Source organism: Populus nigra, chromosome 1, assembly GCF_951802175.1.
Source record: "Populus nigra chromosome 1, ddPopNigr1.1, whole genome shotgun sequence".
In the NCBI taxonomy this organism is placed as follows: domain Eukaryota; kingdom Viridiplantae; phylum Streptophyta; class Magnoliopsida; order Malpighiales; family Salicaceae; genus Populus; species Populus nigra.
Window position 1 is genome coordinate 49317539 of NC_084852.1, and position 17847 is coordinate 49335385.

The window sequence follows — 17847 nt, forward strand, 5'->3', positions numbered from 1 at the left end:
AATTAAAGAAAAGCAAAAAAACCATCTTTCTCACATTCTCTCCCCACTCACAAAAAAAAAACCCTAACCTATTTTCTTTACACCAATCATCACAAAATAAAGAAAGGGAAGAAGAGAAGAAGAAAAAGGAAGAGGACCGAACCTTTAACCAAGTAGATCTCTTTCCCTGTATGTTTGTATGTTTGTTTGTCTCACCATTAGTGTGGGAACAAAGAGGGGGAAGAGGAGTATTGGATCTATCGGTTCATCTCCTCTAGCAGCGGCTGTGCGTGAATCCACATGCCAACAATGTAGGTGGCGAGTGGTACATGTGTCTCCACTATTCCAGCAGTCTTCCAGTATATATTTTAGTATACCTTTGATATTTTGAACACCTTGAAAGGTCGATTCATAATCTCTAATTATTTTTTGGACAAATTGCTATAACATTGTGATTTTTTGGAACCAAATGCTTACTATTTTGTATAATATTTGGATTGTTTGGACTATTAATTTGGTTTCATTTGTGTTTGGATTTTTGAAATAATTTGATTATTTGAGTTGAATTATGGGTTTATTTTTTGGGGTTGTGATTGCTTTGTGGACATTAAATACTGGCACAAGAGTTGTGTTGGGATCAGTGTTGATTTTTTGTATTAGCATGAAATTTGAACGAAATAAGTGACATTAATAAACTATGTGTGGATGTTTGGCGTTGTTTGGGTTGATGAATGATAATTTGTTTTGAATTGATATCGTGGTTAAAATGGACATGATAAAAACATTTTATTTGCGTCTTGCCAAATACATCATTAATTTTTAATAATTTTTAAATGTTCGGAAGACAATTTTGCAATCAATTTTGATTTCCCAACCTTTTTTACCCCTCCAGTATTTAATATTTAGAATTATGACCTACACATGAGATGCTTTTTTAATATTAAACAAATCAATTCCCTTCTATTATTACCTATTTTTTTGGGGTCCCTACACAAAAAGAAAGAGGGGGGAAAGAGAAAATAAAAAATTATTAGAAGAAAACTAAAACAAATATATCAGTGAAAAGAGGATATCGAAACGCCCAGAAAATAGTCAAAGATTGGTTGAGGAGGATCAAAAATATGAAGATTGAAATTTGATAGTATATTTCCAACTAATGAAGACCATAATGGCAAAGAAAATTTAATTTGAGGAAAAGAAATTCAAAATTAGATATTTAAGGACTCAGTTAGATTTGGTTGAAAGTTTAATTGAATTTATGGAGGGCTTAATTACAAGAAACAATGATTTTTTAAGTCAATTTAGGCTTTAATTAGAAGAAATTAAAGTTTAAGGGTCGAATTGCAATTTATAAGAGTTAATTTGGTCAAATCAAGGGCTTAATTGCATAAATAATGAAGTTCGATAGGCAATTAAGGACTTGATCAAAAAAATCCAAAATCAAGGACCAAACTAGAAAAGCACATGAATGTAGGGACTGAAATTGACCGAATCAGGGGCCAAATTGAAGAAATTGAAAGTTTGTTCATTAATTAAGGATCAAAATGCACAAATTCAAAACCAATAACCAAAATGAAAAAGGCGGCCAACTTTAGGGTTGATATTTAAGTTGGAAGGGATGAAATTGAATTGATTCTTAAAATTAAAATCTCAATTAAAAACTTAATTGAATAAATTAAAAATTGAGGATTGATTTAGAGACGAAGACTTCTAAGGTTATTTTTAAAATGCCAAAATGGCGTCGTTTTATTTAAATGAAATGACATGTTTTGTGTGAAACGACATCGTTTTGTTTATTGATATAAAAAAAAGAACGAAACAACATCGTTTTGATGGTACTATGTACCATCTTCTTCCCCTGCACTGGTTTTACAGGCGGGGAGGATGGCTTTTCTTCCCTCCTTTGCAGCATGCTTCAACTCCCTCTCTCTTTCCTCCATGTCTCCATTCCACGACATAACTCACGTCCCTCTCATGGCCTGCTCGAAAGGAGTAGAGAAACAGGTCTTTTGAGCGGCTGTAAAGTGACCACCCAGCCACCCTACCCTTCGGTATGCTTTGGACAAGAATAGGGTGGTCAGCTCCCTCTTGCCCCTATATATAAATACCCCCCCTCACCAGGGAGGGCCCTCACCAGGGAGGGGGGGAGAGGACAAAAAAAAAAGAAACAGAGAAAAGAAGGAAGAAGCAAAAAAGAAAAGAAAGAAGAGAGCAAAAAAAATTAAAAAGAAAAAAAAATAAAAGAAGAAAAAACAGAAGCCCTTGGCTTTGCCTATAGAAGAACAATGCCCTCCCCCTAACTATAAAACCAGCTTCTCTCCTTCATTGTTTTGGCAGCGTCAGACACCCTCCAACGACCGTCGATACTAGTTTTGCTTCCACCAACAGTAGCAACTCATTCCTCCTAGTTGCCACCACAGGCAACGCCATCGTGAGCCATCACCAATGTCGCACGTATGCAGTGTCGCAGCGAAAAATCCACTCTCAAATCCTAGAATATTGGTATCCTGGTAAAATCAGGAAAAATGGGATAGACAAGGATTTCTTGTCTTTTATTAGTGGATGGACATAATGGAATGAGAGTCGCCACCTAGTATTTTGGTCACTAGGAACCCTAACTGATCTTGGAGAGTAGGTACGGGAACTGGTTGTGTAAAGGGAAGATATTAGCACCTCAGATATGTCCTACCTAAGGTAGGCTGCATTGTTTAATTGTCTAATAAAATCTAAGATCTTGTCGTGTTTTCTAGTTGTTGGTCCGTCTATGATTTAAGAAAAGTCCTCCTCAGTAAGGAGATCCTTATCTTATCAGGTTAAATCTAAACGTTCTAACATTAATAAAAGAACTACCTTTTTGATATCAAGAATACGCTTTATGTATAAGCGCGTAGTCCTTAATATTAAAAGAAAAAAAAATATTTTTTTTATTTTTGAAATATTAGCTTAGTTCTCATGACTTTAATAAACTGGTTATTAAAGCCAAAATGCATGCTAAAACCCCTTTTTTTTATGAGAATACAATATGATTTTTTTTATTTTTATCTTTGAGAAACTGGCCATATGTAAGAAAGCAAGACACTTTTTTTTTATTTTGCAATGTTTTGACGAAAACCTGATATTTTAATACTGGATTTGTATCTTTACAGTATAAAAATACAAATTAGTGCTAAGCAATATTTAGTAAAACAATTTGTGAAAAATCACAGATTTTTTTGAAATAATTTTTAAAATGTTTTTTTGAATGGGCCAGACCCGGCCCAAAAAGAAACTAGGCCGAGATTAGCCCAATAAAATGCAAACCACCACATAGACTGGCTGAGTCAACCCGGACTGGTTACTGTGCCTGCACAGTAACCGACCCCAACTACAATTACTCGGTTACTGTGCCCATGCACAGTAACAGGGTAATTATTTCTTCTTGCTTGCAGAAACGTGTATTGTGCACGTTTTGCATGCAAGAAGATGAAATGGGAAACTAAGACAAGGGGAAGAGAATTACCTGGAATGGAGGCGTTGTAGTTTATGGTGTTGGTGCCTCACAGTGGCATTGGTGTCGCGGCAATCGGCTGTGTGGAAGACATTAATTCTCCTTCTTCTCTCCTCTACTTCGTTATGTTGTCTTCTTCCTCTGTTTTTTGTTCCCCCTGTCAACGGTGTTCCTGCCTCTCTACAGTGGCTTTATGTAGGTGCTGCTGGTGGCGGGGAAGAGGAAGACTGGTGGTGATCCGCAGAGGACGCTGCTTTGGCTTCTCTGTATTTACTTCTTCTTCATCCTGCCTTCTGCTTATGGTTCGTTCACTCTCCTCTCTCTTTCTCTCTTAGCTTTTCTTTCTTTTCCCTTATGTTCTCCTCTATTCCCCCTCTCTCTTTTTCTCTTATGTCCTCCCTTTCCCCCTCACTGTGTTCGATCCCTCCTCTAGCTTTTATAGCTAGAGGATGCATGCGTTATTACAGGAACTTAGTAACGGTCGGCGTGCATCATGGTGGCGAGGGATAGCAACTGTGAAACATTCCCCATAATTGAAGCAATATGTGGCTTTTGTTGCTGAAATGGTTCTCGGCCTTTACTACCAAAACAAGTTTTGAAGGAGATAGTGAATAGTGTTCAAGACAACGGCATCATTTTAACGTTCAAAATGAACATTTTTTATTATTTTTTTTGCAATTTTGTAATCAAGCCCCCTGATTAATTGTAATTGGATTTCTTGATTTTAGTGCCATTTGCAACACAGTACTTGGTTATAGATTCATGCGATTTGACCCTCAATTGATCAATAAACTTCTAATTTCTTTAATTTAGCTTTTGATTTGGTTAATTTCAGCTCCTCTTTTTACGTGCCTTTTCTAGTTTAGTCTTTGGTTTTGGATTGTGTCAATCAAGTCCCTAATTGGCCATCAAACTTCAATAAACATGCAATTAAGCCGCTGATTTAACTAAATCAGCTCTTAAAAATTATAATTTAACCCTAGAACTTTAATTTCTTCAAACAAAAGCTCAAATTGACTTTAAAATCATTTTTTTTTACAATCAAACCCTCTATAAATTCAATTAAACCTTAGATAAAATTTAATGGAGTCCATAAACATCTGATTTTGAATATATGTTTTTCAAAATTGAATTTTCTTTGTCAAGAGGGCTCTCATCAGTCGACGATATACTGTTAAATTTCAACCTTTTGTATTTTTAAACATCCTCAACCAATTTTTGGCTATTATTTGGCATTTCAGCATCTTTTTTCTCGCTCCTATTATTTTTTAGATTTCTTCTTAATATTTTTTTGATATATATATTTTTTGTCTTTTCCCATTTTTTATGTGGGAATCCAAAAATGGGTAACAACAACCAGTGTCAGTGACCATCAACCTCTCATTCCAGGTAATCTTCTTCTTTCTTCTATTAAGTCTGCATTTGTCTTTTGCTTGCATTCAGAACGTGATTAATTCACATTCTACAACAAGTTAATTTTAATTAACTAATTACTGTGTTCAGCACAGTAACTAGTTAATCGTTATTTTGGGCTGGGCTAGGTCCATCCCCTCCCCTAAAAAAATAAGGTTTTGTTAGGCCTTCGATAGGCCCAATTAGCTAGGTCAGGTTTAGGCCTGAAGCCCAACCAACCCAGCCCTTAAAAAAAAACAAAATATTAGAACATGGCCTATATTTCAAAAATAACAAAAAATTATTTTATTTTCTATTAGTATCTAGAATTATGAACTTATACGTAAGATGTATTTACAATATTAAATAAAAAATAGTTTATTTTATTTTTATATTAGCATTAGAACAATTAGGTTTTTCATCTGATAAGATAAGGATCTTCTTACTGAGGAGGACTTTTCTTCGACCTTGAACAGACCAACAATTAGAAAACACAACATTTTCTTAGTTTATATAAGACAAACAAATAATGTAGCTTACCTCAGGTAAGGTGTACTAAGAGTGATACATCCTTTCTATACACAACCAATCCTTTTATTCAAACTCTAAGACCAAAATATTATGTGGCAACTCTTATTCCCTCTTTTTATTGATAAAGGACAAGCATTCCTTGTTCTTTCCACCTACATCATTCCTGACCATCCCAATCTGAAAGAATGATCGTTACAACGCCACACACGTGCGATGTCGCACATGTGCGGCGTCACGACGATCGTCCACCCTCAATCATCATCATGTGTGGTATGTCTACCTATTGTGGAAGATATGGTGAGACAAGGAATTCTTTGTCTCTTAGCGGTAAAAATTGGTGTGGGAGTCGCCATCTAGTATTTTGGTCAGTAGGAACCCTAACTGGTCTCAGAGATTGGGTACGGAGACTGGTTGCATAAAGGAAAATTATTAGCACCCCAAATACGCCCTACCTAAGGTAAGCTGCATTGTTTTTATTGTCTCAAAAAAAATTTAAGGTCTTTCCATGTTGGTCCGTCTAGAATTTAAGAAAAGCCCTCCTCAATTTATCTTATGGGGTAAAAATCTAACCAATCTAATGTCTATAAAGAACTACCTTTTTAGTATCGGGAATACATTTTATGTATAAATTTGTAATCTCAGATATTAAAACAAAACAAAATATTTTTTGATTTTTTTTGAAATATTGGCCAAGTTCTCATGACTTTAGTAAACTGGTTATTAAAGCCAAAATGCATGCTAAAATATAATATATATTTTTTTGAAGTTTTCTATTTTTTTATAAAAATACAATATGATTTTTTTTAACTTTGAGAGACTCGGCCGTATGTACAAAAAATAAAAAAAAACATTTTTTTATATATATGTTTTCAAAGTTTTGACGAAAACTAGGCATTTTAATATCGGATTTGTATCCTTTTTAAAAAAAATATAGACCAATATCAATCAAAATGGCGCAAAACAAATACGCGGGGAAATCGCAATTTCTTCAAAAATATATATTTTTATTTTTAAAAAAATAAAATAAAATGAACAGGGTTGGGCTGGACTCAGCCCAGCCGCGTGGATGGGCTAATGTTCCAGCAAAAAAAAAGTGAACTGGGCTGGACCTGGCCCAATTGTGGGGCTGGGCCTGTCTTGACCCACTACAAGGCTGGACTCAGCCCAGCCGCGTGGGCTGGGCTAATGTTCCGGCCCTAACAAAACAAACGGCTGCTTACAGTCTGAATATAATTAGGTAGTTACTGTGCTCAGCGCAGTAACTACCTAATTACTTCAATTTGTTGCAGAACGTGAGTCACGTTCTGCATGCAAATGACAGAAAAGGGCGGGCACGTAAAATAGGGGCAACGAGGGTGAGGAGGTTACCTGGAGTGGTGAGGCACCGTCGTGGCCGTTAGCGGTGGTTGAGGGTGGCGGCGGCAGCGACTGTGAGGAGCGGTGGTAGCTGCTGGAATTCTTTCCCTTTTCTGTGCTGAGACCGATTTCTTCTTCCCCTTTCCTGTGTTAGCTCTCCTTGAGTTTTCTTTCTCCCACTTCTTTTCTCTTCTGTTATAACCGTCCCCTTCACCCCCAAAACAACTTCATCTCTGTTTTCCGTCCGTCTATAAGCCAAACAATCTTGCTCTCTCTGCTGATCACTCCCTCCCTTTTGTTCTCACCTTCCTCTCTTCTCTTTCCCTCTCTTCCCTTTCCCTTCTCTCTTCTCCCCTGCTATTTTCGTTCCTTTTCTCTTCCCCTTTCTCTCTCAAAAAACTGGCGGTCTCCCACCTTCGTTCCCTTTTCCTTCCTTTTTCCCTCCCCCTGCATCATCCTTTCGGGACAGTATTTATAGGGGCAGGGGGAGCGGGGTCGACCCTGCCCCGTCCCATCACTACCCATGCATGGGTGCACGTGCCTCCTACTCTGCCACGGCGTCGGCAGAGGTGGCCAATGGTGGCGTCGCTTGCAGGGCACGACTTCTCTGCTTTCTCATCATGAGGAGGTGCGGGTGGCGTCTGGTTTTGGTTGTAACAGAGCACATGGGGAGGGAGAGAGGAAGAAACAAACGCAGGGGCGGAGCTAGGATTATTTGATAGGGGGGCCAAAATAATATAAAAATATATAATTTTTTTTTAATTTATTGTATATGAATTGTTAAAAAAAAAACTCCATGATTTAATTTTATTCAAAGAAGTAACTACAAACATATGACAATCTTTGTATAAGATAAGAGGTTTAAAAGAATACCAAATTGAGTCAAAGCTATGAAGTTAATTTCATCTTCATAATATATTCATCACTTTAATTTTGTTGGTCTTTGTACCTATCAAATACAAACATACAAAATATATAAGAAACATTAGCTAAAGCGATGCATTATTTATGTTTGATAAAACTTTGAAATAAAGTAAAAAATAATAAAGAATGATTCTTACATATTTATTTTAATTGTGCTCGTCGTTCTTTCATAGAGTAGAAATCATCGATTATCATATCACTTGTGAATCTTTCAGCAATTTCTTTTTCTATATAGACAATCAAATAATTTGCAAGAAAATCATCCTCCATCCGATTGCGAAGTCTTGTTTTAACAATCTTCATCGCTGAAAAAGCTCGTTTAGTAGTTGCTGTCGAAACAGGAAGAGTTAAAATAAGCCGAATCAACCTGTCAACAAGTGGATAAATTGTTGATTTTTCTGTTTCAACCAATCCTTGACATAATTCAGCAATCGATGATATATTCTTTAACTTTGGATGATTGGGTACATCAAGCTCATAATGATGCAACTGAAATCTCAAATGAGTTTTTTCTTGGTCAGAAAAGTCTTCAGGATAGAACTTGTCAACAAGTAAGCATATATCTTTAACACTGAATAATTTATAGTTATTTTTAGGATCTAAAGCTGTGCTCAACTTAAGAAGCTCGATCGCCTGCTCATTGAATCTATTATTTAGCTCTTGCAACTGTTGATCAATGATAGCTGTAAATATATTAACTCGATAGTGATGCTCAATTGTTATTGATTTTGTTTTACGGCGAGATCGTCCCACACTAGAAAAACAAGCATCCATATCAGGAACTTCAATGTCTTGATGCCTACAAAATGATATCACTTCTTCTAAAAGAGTTTCCCAGCCATCATCTCTTAACTTCTGAATTAAAGTATTTGTGGTAGTCACCAAATGCATAGCATTTAAAATGTCTTGAGATTTCTGTTGCAAAGCTTAGCAAAGCACATCAGTAATTCCCATAACATTCTTCATTATATGCAAGATGAATGCAAAATCAATTGACATTAGCAACTTAAATGAAAAAGCCGCATCACCACGTTGAGAATAAGTAGATCCATCTAAAGCGATGTTTTCAAGAACCAAGCAAGTTGCCCCATACATTTTTATCAAACTGCAAATTGATTTGAAGTGCGAACTCCATCTGCTATCTCCAGGTAGTTGCAAACCACCTACTTGATTAACTCCTTTACCCGTTTCAATCTCACCAATATCAACTAAATGTTCAATTGTAGCTGCTTGAAAAGCCCGTAATTCATCATTACGCTTGCAAGAAGCACTAACAATGTTAATAATAAAAATCAAGTTCTGAAAGAAAGTGTGAACATCAGATATTTCTCTAGCTGCAGCAATAAGAGCCAATTGTAATTGATGAGCTAAGCAATGTACATAATATGCATAAGGGCAATCATTAATGAATAAAGCTTGCAATCCATTCCACTCCCCACGCATATTACTAGCACCATCATACCCTTGGCCCCTAATATTTTGAACATCAAGATTGTGATGAGATAAAACAAAGGAAATCTCTTTCTTAAGAGTTGAAGCAGTTGTATCTTTGACATGAACTATATCCAAAAATCGTTCTCGTATAAATCCACTTCTATCAACAAACCTTATAACAAGGGTCATTTGCTCTCTTCTGGATTCATCTCGAGCTTCATCAACAATTAAGCAAAATCTTGCATCACCAATGTCATGACGAATTGAAGACTGAACATTTCTAGCAAAGACATGCAAAATTTCTTTTTGAATTTGATGCGAGGTGTAATTAGCATTTTGTGGAGCATTATCCAAAACAAGAGCACCTACTTGTTCATTGTATGATGCTAAAAGTTCTAACATTTCAAGAAAATTACCTCGGTTTTTTTATTCTGGACGTTCATCATGTCCTCTAAAAGCACATGCTTGAAATGTGAGCCAACGAACAATATCTATTGAAGCTTTAATACGTAATCGATTATTTAGAATTTCTTGAGTAGTTTGCCTCTTAACTACCTTCTCAATATGACATGACTGATTTTTCAAATTTTCCAAGCACCTGGTAGCAAATCTATGAGCTGAATTCGGACTTTTTCCCATATGAGTTAAAAAAGCACATCGTTCCCCATCATTAACTTTCTTCCAACAATTGAATCCTTTAACAGTAAATGTGTCTGATCCTGGCTTTCCAGATGACTTACTTGAAAATAGATAGCAAGGGAAACAAAATGCAGTATTTTTCTCTGAATATTCAAGCCATGGATAACTTTTGAACCAATAAGACTGAAATCAACGAGGATGTTTTTTACCAGTCAGCGGATATTCAGACATCAAAGGTTGATATGGCCCCAAATTAATGTATGCTCTTCTAATTTCATCTTGTTGATTAACCGGGTATTCCCAAATTTGAGGACGATTGCTTGGATCTCTAATCAGATGAGCAGTGTCGATTCTAGTTGGAGGCTGCTCATTAATCAATGCAGGTTCTTCATAAACTGAAGCACATTGGGGTTGTTCAACTATAACTTCAACATTACACATTGGAGTTGATTCACTAGGCTGTGAGTTATCAATATTTTTCTTTTTTTTCTCAAAAAAGGAATCAATTCTTCTTATTTTGTTCATGGTTCAACCTAAAATCAAAACATCATAAATTTTTATTGTTTCCTATTTAAAAAATAAATACAAACAACAATGTATTGAAGCAATAATCAGAACCAAAAATAAATTTTTACATGTAAACAACACTGACATATAAAAGTAAAATTAACATATTAAAAAAAGAAATTGATATATAAAAGCATATCTAACATAAAAAATGGGATTACTGGTTCCTAAATAAGAAAACTTACTCTGAATCAAAGTTGGGTATACGCTCTTCAAAGAACTCAATTTGGCTAGAAAGATCGTGTCTAATTATATATTGAACCTGGTGATAGTAAGGTACACGTTAGAAAAAAATTGATAATTTTGGTGGCTCTGCTAAAAACAAAATATAAAAAAATCCAAGTATAATCGAAACAAACAAACCCATAAAATATATCCAATTAATTAGAAAAAACAATATTCACTATAACAAGAAATAAAAAATGGTAAAAGTAGTAGATTTGAAAGAAAAAAAGCAGAATTATATATATATATATATATATATATATATATATATATATATATTAAATTCTTAACAAACATTAAAAAAAAATTACTAATTACCTTGATGAAGAATTAATTGGCAGCACCGCAGCAGTTTTGCTTTACCTTTATGCTTTGTATTAGTAATATTTTATGTTAGGGTTTCAGAGAAGAAAGAGAGAGGGGCAGTAAAGGAAAGGAAAAAAATTAAAAAGCTTATTTGGCCTTTTACATAGAGATACGGAGATATGGCTTTAAAAGCAAACATAACTAATAAAATAATAATTTAGTATTAAATAGTTTATTATTTATTATATTTAAAAAAAAATTGCAGGGGCCCGGGCCCCTGCTGGCCTCCCCTTGGTTTCGCCGCTGAACAAACGGAAAAGAACAAAAACTTCTCTTCCCCTGTTGCGTGTCCAGGAGAAGAAGAAGGAGGAACAGTGCCGTCTAAACGGCACTGTTTCGTTTTTCCTCTTTTTTTTTTTTAAATTCATGAAACGACATCTTTTTACCTAAAACACTCCGTTTCATTTAAATGAAAACTGGAGCCAAAGCGCCAGACTACAAGTCAATCCTTCAATTTGCGCGCGTTTTTTTAATTTGGTCCTTGGTCTCGAATTTCTTCAATTAAGTCTCTAATTGACCATCAAACTTCAATATTTATATAATTAAGCTCCTGATTTGACCAAATTAACTCTTAAAAATTATAATTTGACCCCAGAACTTTAATTTTTTCCAATTAAAGCTCAAATTAACTCCAAAATCAATTTTTTTTACAATCAAACCCTCCATAAATTCAATTAAACCTTCAATATAATTTAATTGAGTCCACCAACATTTAATTTTGGACTTTTCTTCCTCAAATTAAATTTTCTTTATCAACAGGGCCATCATCAGTCAATGAAATACTATCAAATTTTAATTTTTATATTTTTAAACCTCCCCAACCAAATTTTGACTATTTTCTGAGTGTTCTGGCATCCTCTTTTCACTGTTATATTTTTTTATAATATTTTTTATTTTATTTTATTTATTTATTTTTTAAAAGGAAAAAAATGTGAATTGAAAATAACCCAAAAATGAGTTATGACATCCGACATTGAAAATAGTAATTGCCTCACTCTTGTGATATGAAGGATATTTAGTTTCATTAATTAAAACCCTCTATAAAACACCATGGCTTAGAAACACTACCTTTAAATGACTTAAGATAGCTCTTAAATCTTTCTTTAAAGAATTCTAATTAGGGACATACACCACTGTCTCCACACAATCAAAATCATATTGTGCAAAATTACCTTGAACATGAATTGCCCCGCCATTCAAGGCGATAGAAGCATTATGAACATTAAAAGTAGATGAATTCTAGCCAAAGAGCAAACCCCCAGATAAATCCTCAGAAGGAACAACATACCATAATCTAGAATTACCACTCCAAATGGGATTGACAATCTCCTCATCAACTACCACCTTTTTTGTTTCCACCTCACATAATAAATCAAGTTTATTATATCTCACCGATTGTCTCAGAGCTCTCTTCTTATCTCTATTCCCAATACCACATACATTTCATGCAATAATACTACCCATAAAAAATATATGAACACCCATACCTTAACATAAGCATCACAGATGCTCCCTCCTAAGAACACTCATACCTATAGGAAGTAGTACGTAGTTGTCCCACCCATTCTGATTTTCTTTTCTTTTTTGGTTTATTGGAGTTATGATGAGCCATGTGCTATATAATGAGAGTGATTCTTCCTTCATCACTAAATCACATCTCTTTATACTTAAGATTTGAGTCAGAAATCTTCTAGGTTGGAGTTGTCACTTTATAGATACAGATTTGTGTAGTTGGAAAGAGCATATGTATAAAAAAGGAAAAAGTAGGGTTCGGGAAATAACATCAATTTTTTATTGAAGAAAAACTGTTAAGCTAATTATTCGAATTATGTAGTCAAAGGATGCAGCAGAGACAACAATACAGCGAATAGCTACAGGCCTCTCTGCCTACTAAACTTATTCTTGGAAAATAAATTAAAGGAAAAAATAAGCACACAAGCTTCTTAAACCAGCGAGAAATTTTATTGCTCATTCTTGTAAAGAACAAGTGATCATGCCTTCTTTTTCTTGAGGAAGTTCTTGAACCACCGAGCTGAGAGTTTTGGGATTCTCTTCAATCCATTTTTATAATCAATGTACATGATACCAAATCTTACGGTGTAACCAGAACTCCATTCGAAGTCATCCAAAAATGACCATGCGAAGTATCCCTTCACCTTGACACCCTCACTATAAAAAAAATAATAATAATAATTTAATTAACACTGTAATTTTTATTAATTATGAACTTGGTAAAGAGACAAATATTAATTAATAACTAAGTACTTACGCTATTGCTAATCTCAAGAAAGAGAGATGGCTGCGGTAGTAATCGATCCTCATGGTGTCATTTAGTTGTTGCTTAAGCGTTAATTTGCCTTCATTATTTACCTCACTTACGCCTAAAACAAGAGATATATTAATTTCGTGCGAAATGGGCTTTTAACAAAGATTGGAATGGCACATCAAGTAGTTAATTATGATAATTAAGAAGTTAATTGATCACCATTCTCAGTGATGTAAATAACTGGATCATTGTATTTCCTCTTGGTGTAGAGCAAAAGTTTACGAATTCCTTTAGGATAAACATGGAGCCAAGTTGATCCTGCCTGCATTATTTTATAATTAAAGAAAAATATTGAATTAAGTTGTGACTTTAGAGAATTCGACTTGATTATAAGTAAATAAACGTTGTTTTATTTAGTTGATACACACCTGTGGACCAATAAGAACACCATTACGATCACCTATAATCACAAGAAAGAAAAACAAAAGATGATTGTTAACATTTAGCAATTAATCTACTCAAAAGAAGCATCAATCCTCAATTGTCTTTAAGTTTTTATTCTGTGCTTACTCCTACTGGTGGCAAGACTATCCGTCAAGTAGCTTGGATGTGAAATATTTGATTTAGGCAAATTTTCCGCATAGAAAGCAGTGTAGTAATTCAACCCAATAAAATCAAATGATCCCTTTATAAATGCAGATTCCTCCTTGGTGAATTTGGGTAATCTTTTCCCAACAAGAGACCTCATTGAACTTGGATAATCACCGAAAACTACTGGATCCATGTACCTGTAAAAATACCATAAAAAAGTTTGGTCATTTCTTCAACAATGGGATTAAAATATGATTTCTTAAATTTCTTTTTTCTTTTTTATAATAAAAAATGTTAGAACCCTAACTTCTTAATAGAAGAACTTGTTAGGTGGTCTTGGGCCTATCTCCTTCTCAAAAACTAGCTTGTCCTCGAACTTTTGAACTTTTCATTATCCCCTTCTACAATCGATGTGTGATATTTTTTTTATCTAAACCTTTCTTGTTACTAGCTTGTGATAAATTCTTAGATGTTCTTGGACCTATCTCCCCCTCAAAAGCTAGCTTGTGATAAATTCCTCACGTTCCTCCCACAACCATTGTGTGGTAACCTCAACAGAGCTATGAGCAATAAATATAGGGAGACTTAAGTCAAGAGAAAACAACCGCAACACATACCATCCATAAAAGAAATCCAGGGACCGTTGTGTAGCAGCTTTGTCCTCTGTAGAATTAGAGTATGGCAAAAACCAGTGGGATGCTACTGTGATCCCTATTATGCCCTTTTGAGTTGCCTGCAAGCACAAAATACTTGGTAACCTATATCATGCCCGAAAATCATTTTTGTGAAAATTAAGTTTGATCTTTTGAGTTTATAATCCAAGTTATTAGTCAACCTTCTTTGTTTGAAGATTTTAATGATTGACAAGAAGTCTTAAGTTTGTCCTTGCTTTGTTCCTAGTATTTAATTCATTCATTAATAAAAAAAAAAAAAACATGATAACGTAGGATTCTAATTAGTTTTGTACCTGGTATTTTGCCTTGTATAATCTTACAGCAGCAGCATGAGATTTAATCAGATTGTGTCCCACCACATATGGTTCTGTTGATGAATCCCCACCAGTACAATTTAAATTCTGCCAAGCTGAACATCTATTTGGTGCGGTACTACCAGCAGCATAGCCTCCCGAAGTAAAGATATTCGGTTCATTCAATGTGATCCAGTGCTTAACTCTATCTCCAAATTCTCTAAAGCAAACATCTACAAAGTCCTCGAAGTCTTTCCTGTAAGATAATCAATGATAGGTTTTGGTTATTTACACTATCATATACAGAGAAACTCAGATTATTAAGTCAAAAGAACTTTTAAAAAAAAAAAAAACAGAGAAACTTAATTAAGTTACTTACACAATCCTAGTACTTAGAAAACTCCCATACTCAGAATCTAAGGCTTGAGGAGTGTCCCAATGGAAAAGAGTCACAAGGGGTTTTAAGCCTGAACATGATAGCAATGAACAAATTGAATTTACTTGTCCACATGGTGTGTAATATAAACTTAAATCATGCAATTAATTATTATAAGATTGAATCATAATTAACCATTTGCTACGAGCTCATTAATGAGGTTGTTGTAGTATTCGATTCCTGCTTTATTCACTCCCCCACTCAGCTTTCCTTCTGAAGTAATTAAAAACAAAAGATGCGATGTTAAAACATAACAATTTTGCAAAGAGAAATTATATGTGGATATATATATATATATATATATATATATATATATATATATATAGAGAGAGAGAGAGAGAGAGAGAGAGAGAGAGAGAGAGAGAGAGAGAGACGAAAAAGATGATAGTGTGGATGGATATTGCGACTGGTTTATACAGAAGATCTTACTTGGCAATATTCTAGGCCATGAGATTGAAAATCTGTAGGAGTCTAAGCCCATGTCTTTCATGATCTTAACATCTTCCTGCGACATTTAATATGGGAAAATAAATAAGAATATCACCCATCTCATTAAAAAATATTTGTTTTTTCCCAATTATATATAATTTTCATTGCGCTTAAGATTTTAAAAAAATATTTAGTTATTATAACGTAAAAAAATTATCAAAGTACTGATATCAAGAACCATAATGTATGAATATATTAAAAAAAATTAATTATGCAAAGTTTTAACCCTAGATCTCATATTTAATTTGTACCAAAAAAACCACGTGTTTTTAATTAATTATAAAGAAAATAATTTGAAAGAGAAACACCACTAACACCACGTGTTTAAATTTTTAGTGGCTAGTCATTTAATAGCTATTTGGGTTTTTTTATGTTTTTTTTTCCAATTTTTACTCTGTTTTTAGCAATCTCCAGGTGATGTAACAAATAATTTTTCATTCTTCTGCTTTGATTATTCTCTGAATGGCTATTTTAATATATTTCTTAATTATCATAAAAATAAAAAAAAGCTAGCTAAGCTATAATTATTTAGTTACCTTGTAACGATGATATTGATCAACAGCCACGTCTCCATTGCTACGATCAGTTATTTTTTCTGCATTTCACCGTACATATATTAATTTCATTGCCTTAATACTAAACCGGTTCTATCAATAAATATCTTGATTATTACAAGGTTTTTTAAATTAAAAATTTATTAAAACAATTTTTTTAGATTTTTTATATCAGAATATAAAAATCATCAATAAACACTTAAAATAATAATATAATATTTTTAAAATAAAAAATAACTTTAAAATATTTTAAAAAACAAGTCCAACCATGTTACTAAACACAAAGTCACTAACATATACAATACAAGTCGATCTAAAAGTTTATCCGACAAACACCATGAAGGAGAATATCTAAGAGAAAGAGAAACCAGGAAATTTATGCGTAAATGTATCCCATATGCTTAGTCCTTTGCCATCTTGGAAAGCTGCACCTTCGTACTGAAAAAATATACGACATAGTAGGATTTTTAACATTCTATGAAGTACGTAATCAAAAAAAAAAATCGAACTCGAGATTTCTTGAAACTGAAACAGAGGTGCCAATTCAATTACAAATCTATTGGCTCTCATGAATTAATTAAAGATGAAGTAAAATCACTATAATTGATGGCAAGCTAAGACTAAAAATGACCTGGTAAGCTGCTGATGCTGCCCCAAAAATGAAACCTGGTGGAAAACTCTGACGATTAAAAGAATGAATCTCGTGGCTAGGTGCAGTAGAGGCTACAATATTACTGGCTACCAAGCCAAGAATGAGAATGCACAACACATAGCTTTGAGTTGCCATGGTTGTTAACAACGGTAACTGATATCTGGGTGGTGTGCAAATCAAGGGTGGCATGTGCCCTTTATATAGAGAAGTCGAGCACGAGGAAATGCGCCATGGGAAACTCTAAAGATAATGTATCTGTATTAATCAAAACCCACACTGGTATATTTAAAGTTCTTGCTTGTTGGCATTTATATTTATATTAAAAACAAGTTGTTGTCACCTACTTTTTTTCTAGTTTTTGTAGGAGATGTGTATTGACTTTGACTAATTCGACTTAATCATGCGTGTACGGGATTTGTATTCTATTACCTGGGTTAAAGATGAAAACATCATGCGATCGTAGCATTTGCAAGATAAATTTAATGATATCTCCACTGCTTGTAATCCCTTTCCTTCTGTGTTTTTTGAGCATGTTCATAATAAGAAGAATCGTTTTGCTGATAATTTGGCCGAGTGAGTTTCTTAACAAGCTAATAATCAAAGTCACCGAACTAGATTAAATATAAATCCAAGTTAATTACTCATAAAATTTGGTGCGTTGATCCAAATTAAGTGCTCAAACTGGCCATTAAATTCTTTGAATAAGTAAGTTTTGTTGTTTTAAGAAATGTAAAGTTTCTTGATATAATTACTGATTTCTTACAGCTAGATTAGAAATTGTTAATGATCGTCTCCATTCCCGAGAAGAAATTAATATTACTATATAAAGTTATTGTACCTTCTTTTCTTTTTTTTTGGTTCAAACCCAAGAACTTTGAGACACGAATGGAAGTTAACTTGAATTCAATGCATACTGATCCAAATTAATTTGAATTTATAATTTTTTATATATAGATATCTAGTTGTGTGTGTATGTTTAGTCAAGATTTTAG

The 17847-nt window shown here is 33.9% G+C and overlaps 2 protein-coding genes across 2 annotated transcripts; both read right to left on the bottom strand.

The window, feature by feature from the left end:
* Positions 1–8596: 8596 nt before the first annotated feature.
* LOC133682721 (uncharacterized) lies at positions 8597–9505 on the bottom strand. Its single transcript, XM_062106220.1, has one exon. The coding sequence runs from the start codon at positions 9503–9505 to the stop codon at positions 8597–8599; it is 909 nt and encodes a 302-aa protein (XP_061962204.1).
* A 3164-nt stretch (positions 9506–12669) lies between these two features.
* LOC133678614 (beta-glucosidase 24-like) lies at positions 12670–17065 on the bottom strand. The gene is made up of 13 exons (XM_062100995.1): positions 16835–17065; positions 16572–16641; positions 16186–16244; positions 15590–15665; positions 15296–15373; positions 15104–15191; positions 14725–14980; positions 14375–14490; positions 13737–13954; positions 13595–13626; positions 13386–13488; positions 13170–13281; positions 12670–13069 (listed from the first exon to the last, which is right to left on the bottom strand). The coding sequence occupies exons 1-13, from the start codon at positions 17042–17044 to the stop codon at positions 12892–12894; spliced, it is 1596 nt and encodes a 531-aa protein (XP_061956979.1). The 5' UTR covers positions 17045–17065; the 3' UTR covers positions 12670–12891.
* Between the last annotated feature and the right edge of the window lie 782 nt (positions 17066–17847).

What these genes read in the sequence shown, in the direction of transcription:
- LOC133682721 (XM_062106220.1), bottom strand. Translation starts at nt 9,505, where the DNA reads ATGTTAGAACTTTTAGCATCATACAATGAACAAGTAGGTGCTCTTGTT.
- LOC133678614 (XM_062100995.1), bottom strand. Translation starts at nt 17,044, where the DNA reads ATGCCACCCTTGATTTGCACACCACCCAGATATCAGTTACCGTTGTTA. An exon ending in TTTCTAAGTACTAGGATTGT is followed by an intron (nt 14,981 to 15,103) that starts GTAAGTAACTTA and finishes ATTATCTTACAG; the next exon opens with GAAAGACTTCGAGGACTTTG. An exon ending in CTGGATTTCTTTTATGGATG is followed by an intron (nt 13,955 to 14,374) that starts GTATGTGTTGCG and finishes GTATTTTTACAG; the next exon opens with GTACATGGATCCAGTAGTTT.